The sequence below is a fragment of the Arvicanthis niloticus genome, chromosome 12, assembly GCF_011762505.2.
Source record: "Arvicanthis niloticus isolate mArvNil1 chromosome 12, mArvNil1.pat.X, whole genome shotgun sequence".
Taxonomy (NCBI): Eukaryota; Metazoa; Chordata; class Mammalia; order Rodentia; family Muridae; genus Arvicanthis; species Arvicanthis niloticus.
The window spans coordinates 63,662,084-63,675,331 of record NC_047669.1 but is presented as its reverse complement, the minus strand read 5'-3'; the positions used below and the strand labels follow the sequence as shown (position 1 = coordinate 63,675,331).

The window sequence follows — 13,248 nt, the reverse complement described above, 5'->3', positions numbered from 1 at the left end:
ATTTGTTTGTGTTGAATTGAAATCATCTATCTGCATTGAATGTCAAATCATATTTATATTCTTGTTATCAATATGTTTTTATTATGGTTTTATTTTTGTTGTTTCTTTCTATTGACATAAATATAAGGATAGAGGCTCTTCACAAGAAATTACTTGTATTAGAAGAAAGTATTCTTGTTTATTTTTTCCTAAATGGTATACAAAACTATGAATGTTTATTAACATTTCAATCTTTGATGGAGAGAGAGGCAGAACAAAGTTATGAGTGGAAATTTCTCAGTGGAAGGAGAAACCTATTAAAGGCACATTTATGCATGAAAAACTTGATGGTAGAAAATGAAATATATTTGAGAAATATTAAGGAGATAGCATGAATATCTCTTAGACAATAATTATAAAAAATGAAGGCAAAAATTATTCTATCAAGTTCTACTTAACCAGGAAGTTTGTATGGTATGAGAAGCAATTTGGAAGAGATACTGTTATTTCATAAACTTGTTTTTTGTGATCCTTGATCAATTGAAAGTAAAAATATTAACTCAATTGTTAAAACTGAAAAATACAAATAAGGAAAAATCAAGGGATACATCATAAAATTCTAAGTATCAATCTAATCTATCATTATGTTCCATTTTGCATTCATTCACTGACACATCTGACAAAAGCTAATTGACATACTGATGCGTGAGGGCATCTAAGAATGTGTCTATGTTTTCATGCAATGCAGCAAATGCTATTAGAAAACTTGGTACATTCTCATATGTATAGATGGATGGCATTTATTATAAATTATGCATTGTTGATTTAGTAGTTTCCCTTTTAACAAACATTGCTAAAATAAACAACAGATTGGACACAAATAATTTATGGCTTACCATTAACAATAACAATGATATCCCGGAAGTCAATCTCTCCCCTAGCCTCCACTCGTCCCTCGCATCTGTATATACCTTCATCACTTTTATTGATGTTGAGGATCTGCAAATTATTGTTTGAAAGCACTACAAACCGATCTGAAAAACAAGCAAGAAGAGAAAATGACATCAGTTACTGAAGCTGACTGCAAAGTGCTCTGAATTTCTAAGAATTAAAATACAGCATTTTTCTGATGCTATCCAACTTTCCATCTACCAAAAATACAAATTTGAAAGTAAAATGCAATTTTACAACTTCAAGTTTTTCACTCTACCTTGGCTTTGTTATATTCCCCCCTAAAATATATTCAAGACTTTATATCCACATAAAATGGTTAGACTATTATTTTCTCCTTGGTGCTCTGAATGCAAAAATGAAGCACAAAAGAACAATGCAAGGAGTTTAGATGTTGCTGACCTGACAAATTTTAAATGCAGCCACTTGGCTATGAAAAATAGGTAGACAATTTATTGAACATCCTTCCCCAAGAATAATTAAACGGCCAATTTTTTCAGAACCTGAGAAGGCAGCCAAATGACCCACTAATGTTCAAGACACATAAAGGATATAAAAACGGTTATGCCTTCAATTTATTTAAGTAATTCTTTCTTCAAATTACAAATCAATCTTTAGGAATAATTAGATATGAGCATTAAGTTTTATTTCAAGGTTCAATGTTGCCTGTTTATGTGCACAAAGGTAAGCTGAAAGGCAGAAATCATTTCATTCTAACTGACTGCTAAAAGTGATATTTGTGAGGTTTAAAATTATTTGACTTTATATGTATAATTATTTTATCTGCCTCTATATATGAGGACCAGGTTCATGCCTGTTTGAGCATTTGAAAATGGGTTGACAGATGGTTTTGAGTCACCATGTAGGTGCTGGAAATTGAACCCAAGTGTTCTGCAAGAGCAACAAGAACATTTAATGACTGAGCGGGACTAAAATTGTTATGAAGGGAGATGTATAATTATCAGAGATACCTAAGTAACATCTCTATTTAACAGCATTATCAAAGAAATACTTTAGTGTTAAAGGTCTCTGTTTTCTTTTTTTAAATATGTAAAGAAGTCTCTCATGCCTATTTCTACTCTGTTAAGGACTATATATATATGTTACTTTGTTTTTACTGTTAAGGATCTTGTGTGTGTGTGTGTGTGTGTGTGTGTGTGTGTGTGTGTTTGTGTGTATGTTACTTTGTTTCTACTGTTAAGGACTATATTAAGGAATATATACATGTTACTTTTTGCCTTAGAACTTCATCTTGCACAGTAAGTATCTGAAATGTCTTATTCATTTATGGATCCATATATAGCACGGATTATCAAGCACTATATTTGACAAAAATGTCAACTTTTGACCAAGTATTCTATTTAGGATATTTTATTTACTAAAGTAAATGTAGTCTTTATTAACTTTAAATGTATGTATCAAACAGAATTTTTACTTTTACAGAGTACTAAGTTCCTAAAACATTCAGTCTAGATGTGACTTTTTTGTCTGGTCCAGATTTGATTATTTATCTACCTTCTGGTTTAACAGAGATGCATGAGAATCACAGTAATAGGTATTTGTTTGAGATGAATATGAGCAAACTAATATGTTGCTTCATTAAAAAAGGAGCACAAATTATGACTACAAAGACACATTATTTTTATCCTGCAATATATAAAATTTTCTATTCTGTTTATTTCTTCTTTTCTTTTAACCTAAGTGCCAAAACATCCATCTAGGTGCTTCCCCAGGTTAAGTCAGAAAGGAAACATAAAATTTCTTCACCAAAGGATATTCTAAGCTAGAGGAAGAAAGATGTGTAGAAGATATACACTACAAGTCACCAGGATTCCTGGATGACTCAGAACTTCTGAAGACCAATGAGGATCCAAAGTCAATTTAAATATTTTCTATAATATTTTGTTGGATAATAGATCAAAATATAATTATGTTTAAGATATGGTCAGTGGTAATGCTAGTCAGTGTGCCATCATGGATTATAGAAATCTCACAGTGTCCTAGTCACAGATTAAAAGCTACTACAACCACTACTAGGAGAGAATCTGTTTTCCCCAAGATGAATCTTCTATTTACTTACCCAATAAGAGGTTATCAGCCCTGAAAACATATACCTACAAGCAACCCTGAGCAGACTTAGTAGGCTGCAGCTGAATATCTATTTACAAGTATTTATACAAGTAATTCAAAAGAGACAATGAATTTGTAAGTAAGAGGGGGCATATAAAGGGTTGGAGGGAAGAGAGAGGAAGGAAAATTATACCGTATTTTAATCAAGTAATTTTTGAAAGAAATAATTAGGTTTATGGACATTCAAGAAGGAAAGGTTTCTCCCAAACACATCATGTTAATTGTGTCATGTTTTTCAACTTCAAAAATAATGTGATATCCTGTAAATGTCAAATCCTTCAATTACATATTTTTTCACATTATTTTATACGTTCATCAATGGATGCTATTCTATATATTTATATCCACTGCTGTCCATAGTAGAAAAAGTACCTGTGAAATTGACAAGTAAAACTCCAAAGCTTATAGACCTTGGGAAGCTACAAAATAAAGCACACCTTTGACACAAATATCCTTTAAAAAAGGTACTTGAAGAAGTCACAGGTAACGACCAAAAAAAAAAAAAAAAAGTCTAAAATACCATTTTTAAAAAAGTCTAAAATACCATTTTTATCAGTTGCAAATAACTTCAATTTAATTATCAAAAATTTAAAAACTAATTAGTTAAAAAAACAATAAAGAACCACTAAAGCTGAGAAAATTCTGCCTCATAGATACTTCTTGCATCCTTGAGTTCTTTAGCAGATAGGTCCTCTTTACACAACCTGAGAAAGCCTACTAACATAATTCTTTCATGATGGATATCTGACTCATGACTCCTATCAGAAGCCAGAGAGACAAACACTAAGACCTTCCTTGTCTGACCTTGATTGCCAATGTAGTAACCAGTGGCACATTAGTAAAGAAAACTCCCAGACCATCTGCATACTTTTATATATATACACAGTTGTTCAGTTATATATCCAATTTTGTTATACTAAAGAGAACATACTAGTTGCAGTACAAAAAGTTCTACTTTTAAATTTATATAAATATACAATTTTATTAAAAAATTTTAAATATTTAGAATCTGGTTCTAATGTTCTTAGATTAGAAAAGTTTGAGCCGTGCACTTTCATTAACTACTTTATTCTCACTGCATTGTATAGAACTCATTTTTATCCATATCTGTTTTGTTTTGTTTAGATGTAGCATGAGCGCATACAATTTTGGTTAAACTTGTTCTCATCTTAAAAGTAAAATAAAATGTAAAAGTTTAATAAGATACATATGACAAATGGCTACCGGGGTATCTAGCAAAATACTCCATTCATTTACATATCCAACATTTAGGCATGCCTGGCGTGGGATTCATAAGCTACAGAAATTGGTTGAAATGGGTGCATCAATCCATTGTCTATTGACAGACTATTTCACTGAAGAGCACAGGAGCTGGAAAGCACTTGAGCATTTCAGGACCAAAGGTGGAAATCGAACTGAAAGTGATTTCCAGATTTGCGTATTGCAGTGTGGGATTCTGGGAAACAATGCCAGACACACCACAGCGATGTAAACTCCTCATCAGCTCTATATATCTCAGTCTGGGTTCTAAGGCTTCGTCTGAAGTCACATTTTAAAAGGATTACTCCTTTTAAATGTACTTGTGATTAAGATTCAAAAAAAAAAAAAAAGAAACATGTAAGCAAATGTGTACTCCAACACTAGATAATAGAAAAGCGTGTAGCCAATGTCAATAATTTTTTAAGAAGTGTCCAGTCTTTTCAGATAGTAGGGGAACAATGCTGAAAACACTTCATGTAAACTCATACAATTTGTGTAAAACTTGAAGGATTTACACATAGTAATACACATGTAATTAAATCTTATATTTTATAGAATTAGAAGATTGAAATGAAAGCTTTCCACTATCTGACAAATACTGAGTACTATGCATGGAAAAATTATCTTAAAATAAAAAATGACTATGAAACATAATTATAACCCATTTCCTCTATATACTTAAAAATAGACATTCTACTTTTTATCCTTTATGCTGTGGAAATTTCATCTATTCAAAACACATAAGAGAATCACATAACATGGAAAATACTTTAAAAGATTCAATTATTTTGTACCTTTATGTAATGCAGATGCCTTGAAAAATATACCAAATTGAAAATGTCCCTATGCACAATAGTAAAGCACCATAATGTAAGCAAATTTTTTGGTTTTTGCTTTGTTTTTTATTAATTTTTGCTGACATGTAGCCATGATTTCCAGGTTGTCTTTGGAAGTATTATGAAGCTAAGGTGATCTTCAAGTCCTGATTATTCTGCATCTATCTTCCAGGTGTTGAGATTAGAGGCACATGCCTTCATGGCAAGCCTCATGTCTTTCTTTTGTTATTTTATTAAAACAAACAAGGGAACAAAATTGGACCCAAAGACTAGAGTTCAGCGAACCTACACCTTAGCCTTAGTCTTTAGAACTGTTTGAATCTTGAAGTGAAATTTGTATCATCTTGTGTTGTTGTTTGCACATTTGTTTCTTAGAATCAGATTCCTGATGTCTTTAAAATCACAGCCTTCCTGGCTCAGCTTTCTGAGTGCTGGGTATACTGACGCACAGTACCATGCCTGACGCAGAACCTCCATAGCTGTAAAACTAGAAGTATTTTTAGAACATATAACTTAGAGAGTTACCAAAATACTAACTGTCGGGGATGGTGGTGACTTCCTCATTGTGATACAACCAGCTGACCGCAGGGGCGGGAGAACTGCTCACTCTGCAAACCACTTCTGCATCCTCCCCTTGCTTGAATTCTTGAGGGGACACCACTTCTCTGAAGGTGAGTTTTTCTGTATCAAGAAAATAAAACCATTGTTAAAAGGTTTATTGCTTACTTAACTTGACATATGGTCATCGGTGATTATTAGTGTAAGGAGGATCTCTATTTTAACACCTTGTAAATGAGTACCAAGAACATGATTTTTCCTGTATTAAGCATCCTTTTTTTTTTTTTTTGGTTTTGTTTTTTGTTTTGTTTGTTTGTTTGTTTGTTTTGTTTTGTTTTGCTTTCGAGACAACTGCCATCTGAACCATAGCCAGAGCATTGGGTGACAAAATATTTTAGTATTAGCACAGTGGAGGAGATGGCAACCGTAAGGAAAAGTAGCTCCCAAGTTTGTCTTTGCTGTTACATCATGGCTTAAGGTAGTTTCTAAAACTTTATTTATTAGTCATTTCATTCCTTTACATCTCAAATGATATCCCACTTCCTGGTTACCCCTCCACCAACCCCCATCTCACATCACATCACATCAGCCCTCTCCCCTTCCCCTTTGCCTGTATGAGGGTGCTCCTCTGCCCACCCACTGACGGGTGTCAGTGTCACAAATAAAAAGGGTGAGAAAGGTAATGGTGCAAGAGTATGAGTATGGTGGACATGTGTCCGGCACAATTGTGTACTTGAGTGTAAGGGTCAATGTATAACAGTGCCATGTGCAATAAGCATATATGATGAAGATTAAGACATTCCTGATTGTCACATTTGCTGTCCTGAAATTAAACTTTCCACTTCAACTCTGAATTCTCTAAACCTCCCCCGCAATTTGTTTTCCATGAACAACAATAGGTAACAACTATAAATTTATATTGATTATAGTATAAGACTTAGAACAAAATTGATTATACATCAATAAGTGTCTTGGCTTAATGAATCAGTACAGATTAATTGTTTTCAAATATATATATACATATATATATTATATATTATATATTATATATTATATATTATATATAAATATATATAGTACATCACGGTTCACACTCTTCCCAGTACCCCCTCTTGCAGACCCTGCCTCCATTCCCCATTCAACCCACCCACAAAACCTTTGATTCAAAATGTGTTCTGCTCACAACAAGTGCAAGAACAAAGACTGAGGGAAAGGCCAACCTATAACTGGTTCAAATTGAGACCCATCCTATGGACAAACACCAATTCCTGACAGTACTAATGATACTTCTTTATGGTTGTAGATGGGAGCCTAGCACAACTGTCCTCTGAGAGGTTCCACCCAACAGCCAAAGCAGAGATGCAGAGAACCACAGCCAAGCAATAGATGGAGCTGGAAATCTCATGAAAGAGTTGGGGGGATTACTGAGGCACCTGAAGGGGACAGGTAATCCACAGGAAGACTAACAGAGTCAAGTAACCTGGACCTTTGGGGGCTCTCAGAGATTGAACCACCAACAAAAGAGCTAGCAGTGGCAGGACCTATGTCCTCCACACATATGTTCCAGATCAAGAAGAGCTTGATCTTCATGCTGGTCTCACAACAACTGCCTCAAGGGCTGTTCCTGGATCTGTTCCCCACTTGTGGATCTGGTCTGGCTAGCTAAGCAGCCTTATCTAGCCTCAGACAGAGAGGATGTACCTAGTTCAGCAGTGACTTGATATGTAGTAAGTATGTGGGGTATGGTACAAGGGTCAGAGTGAGTGCTGATTTTCAGAGGGGGGTTTCCACTTTTCAGAGCAGAGAGGAGGGAGGGAAATAAAATAGATATAGTAGGTAGAGTGAAGGAACTGGGTTGAGGAGAGTTTGGGGTTGGGAAGCAGGTGTGGATCAGGTGTAGGGAGATCAAGGGACAGAGAATAGAAATTGCTGCGAGCATTTGCCTCTGTATTTGTCAGGCTCTGGCAGAGCCTCTCAGGAGACAGCTATATCAGACTCCTGTCAGCATGCACTTCTTGGCATCCACAATAGTGTCTGAGTTTGGTGATTGTATATAGGATGGGTCCCCAGGGGGGGCAGTCTATTCAAGGGAGGGGAGACAGGAGTGGGTGGGTAGGTGGATGGGGGGAACACCCTCATAGTAGCAGGGAAGGGGGGATGGGATAGTGGATTTCAGGGGTCAGGATCCAGGAAAGGGGATAACATTTGAAATGTAAATAAAGAAAATATCTAATTTTAAAAAAGGATAAAAAGGAAAAAAAAAAACCAACAAATTGCTAGGAGGCCAATCTCTGGGGTATTGGAGAGACTTGGGATAAGAGATCCAGAATGTGTAAGGGGGTGACTCTAGCTGAGACTCCTAGCAATGGGGGATTTGGATCCTGAAATGATCCCAACAAAGACTATTTTTTTTCCACAAAAAAAATCATGAAATGTTTTGGCAGCAAAATTAACTCAAATTTGATTTAGTAAATAAATCACAAAGGATTTCAAACATCGTTTTAAAAGTAATGTAAACTGTCTTCAAATATCATGCCTACAAATTATTGACTAATTTCCATATTTTTTAATGTTAGGACCAATCCCTATAGTAGAGGAAATACCTTTTCCAGAGAATTTTAATGTGACATTGATAGAGGTGGTCAAAGATGAATATCTTCCATGGGGAAAGTTTAGGTTTTGTTTTTAATATATCTTATTTTCACAGCAATAACAATCAAAATTTTTATTATATAAAAGCTGAAACTTGTTTATTTTATTATATAAAAATTTTGCAAGTGAGTCATTTCTGAGTTAAACAGATTTCAAGGCCCCTCAAATTTATTACACAGTGACAGTTTTTACTGTTATGTATATTTTAATATGTTTCAATCTTTTGTAATGAAACTTTTGTTTCAATGACCTAAAATTCAAAGGCACAACTTACGGTAAATTTCCAAAACTACTGTAGCTTCTTGTGTCTGTCCTTTGGCATCTGTTGCTTGACAGCGATATATCCCTGCATCTTCTATGTTTGCGTTGTAGATGGTTAGTCGCGACCTGACACCCTCCTTCTGTATCATAACCCTCTGCGTTGAAATGATTTTCTCCCCTTGAGGGTTATACCAGTCTATACTCTCAGGCTCACCAATGGCTGCAGAGTGGAAAACAAATGTTTGAAAATCAATTTCGAATGTTTGTTTTGACGGTGGCATTTACTATTATGTAACAATTTTACCATTTTAGAAAAGAGTGAAAATAGAAGACCAGAAATCTGAAACTTGTACAAAACTGAAAGTAAACACAAATGTTAAAACAAATGTTCATCTTTGTTTAAGCAACATTAAGGACTCCGTCTGGTCCGTGTAAGCATGCTTCAAACATTTCATCTGAATATATGACTAGAAATTAAGCTGTGAGAATTGAAATATAACAGTCATAATACATGTGTTATAATACATTGCACAAAACACTAAAAGTGCCTTAGGCAGACACAACCCAATTGATAGATACTGCATAATGGAAAAAAATGCTAAGATGCTAAGATGATTTCATATGCTCAGTTCTCATTGTTAAGGTCAAGAGGTACCAGCGGTATTAAGAAAAATAAAGAAATATTTACAAAAATGCAAATATCTCATAAAACAATTTTTGGCCGTTGATATTTCTAAATTTTGAGCTAATTTTTGAAATTGTTCAAGTTGTGCAGAAAAAGTTAATTGCCATTAAAAAAAATCCTAATGTGTTTTCTCAACTGAAATGAGTTATTCTGTTATATTAACCTAAAATTATTAACTATTTAATTACATAACAATTAGAATACATACAAATGGCACTTATGCTGCTTAGTAATTCCAACCAAATGATTACAGTGTAAACATTAATGCTTCAGAATCTAGGTCATTAACCACTTTATAGAAACTAAAGCTTCCTGCATTTGCTTTTATTTAAAAACAAAGGATTCCATCTAATTCCTAAAGAGACTATCTAAGTACAGAACATGCGTGCCCTCAAAAGGAATGGAGAAATATAACGTGAACAGCAACAGGTCTTTGAAGAAAGTTATTAATTCTTATCTTATTGATATGACCTGTTTGTAAATATCTTTCTCTGCAAAATACAGATGGTTTTAAGAAATAAACAATAGAGATAACATAAATGAGCATTAATTCAATTTGGAATAAATTAAAACCTTTTAAAATTTAGTGTAACTTTGTTGGAAACATTTCAGACATTCAACTTTTTAATATCATGTTTGGGAAACTTCATGCCATAGAGAGATCGCAGGGTTTTCATAGAGCAATCACATTTCTCTTTCTTTTAGAGTATTAAGTAACTAATAATTTTCATTAAAATGCACCATATGAAATTCAAACATGTCTACTAGATGCAGTAAGCAAATCATCAAAAACACTACTTTTGTGACTGAATTGATAAAGGTATTTCCTGAATATGAAATGCTCTTGAGTGAATATCAGAGCAGGTTACCTGCCATTTTAGATTGTTCTTGTACAGTGTCAGATAGTTGTATTTTTAAAGTGTTTGAATATAAAGTATCTGAACATATTGATCATTAATATAGAAAACAATAGTGAAAATTCTGAATTTCATTGTTTCTAGCATTACTCTCTTTAACCTTATAAAACTCAATATGTCATAAATGAAGTATTTTCGACATGTTAACTTGTCTATTTTTATATCTGAGTCAATCCTATAATAAGATATATAATCAAATTGAACTAATACACAAAATATTTTTTTCAATTTGTAATAGATTTTAAGCTTTCTATGTGATGTAATTCTGTAAAAGTATAAACTTAAGGTATTTTGTATATTTGCTTGTGCATAGTTAAATCATATATGAAACTTAGGAATAGTAACCTATATTATTAGGCAGAATTCCCCTTTGTCAGAAGTGACACTACTAAACCAACATTTTTGATCCTCCTTTACTATACAAAATGGATGTTATTATATGTTTCACTTCAGATACATAGAAAAACGACATTAAAAACCATTTGGTTTCATTGTTTTCTTTCTTTTTTTGTTTGTTTGTTTGTTTTTGAGACAGGGTTTCTCTGGATAGCTCTGGCTGTCCTGGAACTCACTCTGTCCTGGAACTCATGCTGGCCTCCAACTTAGAAATCCACCTGCCTCTACCTCCCAAGTGCTGGGATTAAAGGCGTGCCTTTACTATAATTGGAAAGAGATACAATTTAAAAATAGCCTCCTAAGTTATTTTAGCACTGACTGAGTACTTCTGAATATTCACATATAAAAAACTTATGCTTGGGATGGAGAGATAGCTCAATGGTTAAGAGCACTGACTGTTTTCCCAGAGGTCTCTGAGCTCAATTCCCAGCACCTGAATGGTAGCTCACAACTATCTGTACTGAGATCTGATGTCCTATTCTGTCATGTAGACATACATGCAGACACAGCATTCATATATAAGTATATAAACAATTTTAAGTGCTCATGTTTGTGAATGTGGATATGATTAATATGAGTAGATAAATAATGGGTTCATTTGATATTTCTATAATATAGTGAAATAAAGCTTTTATATCAAGTACATCAGGGCTCTCTGAGAAATTTAACATGATAATTAAATGGAAGGGTGTTCAAATAGTTTTCTACAGATTATACAATACACTGTTTAATTATCACAAACTTTACAAAAATATTTCTGACCTAAAACTTTATTTTTAATTAGAATGTATGCATCAAAGACATATATCTTATTTTGTCATTTACCCCTCCTTCAGGTATTAGAATTATGCAGTGTCATATCAAATTTATTCATTACTTATAAATAAGGAAATTCAGTTTTAGAGTTCAAATTAATCCTAATATGGCTATTTAGATGGAAATAGTATTTAAATCAACAGAAAATTTGTATGTACAGATTGTGTTTTATAATGTAATATTATAAAAATTTAGTTAATTTGATAATCAAATATGTAATAATACATTTCATAATGCTAATACTTAACCATTGTCATTTCCCAATCATATAATAAATGATGTTATTTTTACTGATATCAGTTTTATCTAGTTAAATCTATGCATTATTCTGCATAAACTTTACAACCACAGGGCATATTATGCAAGTACATACCTGTACATGTGAAGAATTTAGATTCACCCACACTAAGCTCTACTTTGCTAAGTGAAATTGTCACTTGAAGAAGAGCTGAAAAAACAAAATTTGAGTAACTGTTAATATGGGGTTTAAATATGAATTGTAATAATTATTATATAAATCACACATGACAAACATGAATCAGCGCCCTCAATTTTTCATTATTCTCTCTGGAAAAAATGTACATTTTATAAATACATTCTAGCAATGTTCTATGTTATAGCAGTATGCATTTTCTGTCAGTCTACATGTAGCATTTATTTACATTATTCATTAACTTTCTGTTAGGCATATAATGGATCAAATTCATACATAACTATCCCCTAACAATATCATAGATCTTACTTGTATAGCCACATTATGCATGATGTAAAGGGAAGTTCCACCCACCAGTCAGACTTTTTATGAAATCATATCTTAGATTATTACAACAAAATATGTAAATAAGCTGTTTTGACTTATTAAATCCTTACAAAAGGAGGCAAACACAAAATGACGCCTTACCCAGGGTAAGTGTACGGAGATATGTACCTCTAATGTGAATAGAGGCAATGATCAAGTGTTTACTATCTCAAATACCTGTTTGCAAGTTTAAAATTAAAATAGTGGAAATTCTAGAATTTTAGAAGTCTCCAAAGTGTTACTCTTATAGACATTGTCAGACCTATATCTAATGATAGAAAAAACTACGTAGTAAAATCATTCACAAAATCCTGTCCCTATAATCTCTCTCTTTTTTTTTCAGAAATGGATAAGTAAGCATTTAATAAGTAACAGGAGTGCAAGAAATAAATAGAGAAAACATTGAGGTCTGTGCCGGGACTTAGAAGATGAGAAATTACAAAGACTTTTTTTTTCTACTGTGCACAGCCTGCAGTAACTCAGGGCGCACATTCATTAGTCTTGTGTACATTGGTGGTACAAAAGACACATGGCATGAAACCAGAGTAACATCCAGTCTACATGACTGAAGAAAGCAGAAATGTCTATACTCCAATAAGCAAAGGCAACAAGTAGACTTGTTTCTTCTGAGCATGGTATCTGTAGCCATAAGAATTCTTCACATTGAGGCCCATGGTTTTAATTATGATCTTTGTTCTCAGGAAAACAGAAGAAGACAGTAGCTAAGTTACAATGGCAAGAATGGCTAAGGGTAGTTGTGGTAAGCATAAATACCCTTCTAAGGCTCACAGTACAGCCTAGACTTGGGATATTTGTTTTTATAAATGAGGTTCTATTCAGTATTGGCATGGGCTGATATTAAAAGAAAAATAATGGTATAAAAATGACAAATAATAGTTGAAACAACAAATAACACATATTTTAGACTGGGTTGCAAACATAACTCTTCTGAAATACTTATATGAAATGTATAGTCAAAACATTTTAATAATCTAGAAGACAGGACTT

At 33.3% G+C, this 13,248-nt stretch overlaps 1 protein-coding gene across 3 annotated transcripts in view; it reads right to left on the bottom strand.

Moving 5' to 3' along the window:
• The window catches only part of Ncam2 (neural cell adhesion molecule 2), a 409,037-nt gene that overhangs the window by 175,471 nt on the left and 220,318 nt on the right, over positions 1-13,248 (bottom strand). For all 3 annotated transcript variants that reach the window (XM_034514690.2, XM_034514691.2, XM_076943095.1), the window contains exons 2-5: positions 11,815-11,889; positions 8,641-8,847; positions 5,694-5,837; positions 876-1,013 (exon numbers count right to left, since the gene is read on the bottom strand). In XM_034514690.2, coding sequence (XP_034370581.1) covers positions 876-1,013; positions 5,694-5,837; positions 8,641-8,847; positions 11,815-11,889 — 564 coding nt within the window. The remainder of the gene's footprint in view (positions 1-875; positions 1,014-5,693; positions 5,838-8,640; positions 8,848-11,814; positions 11,890-13,248) is intronic.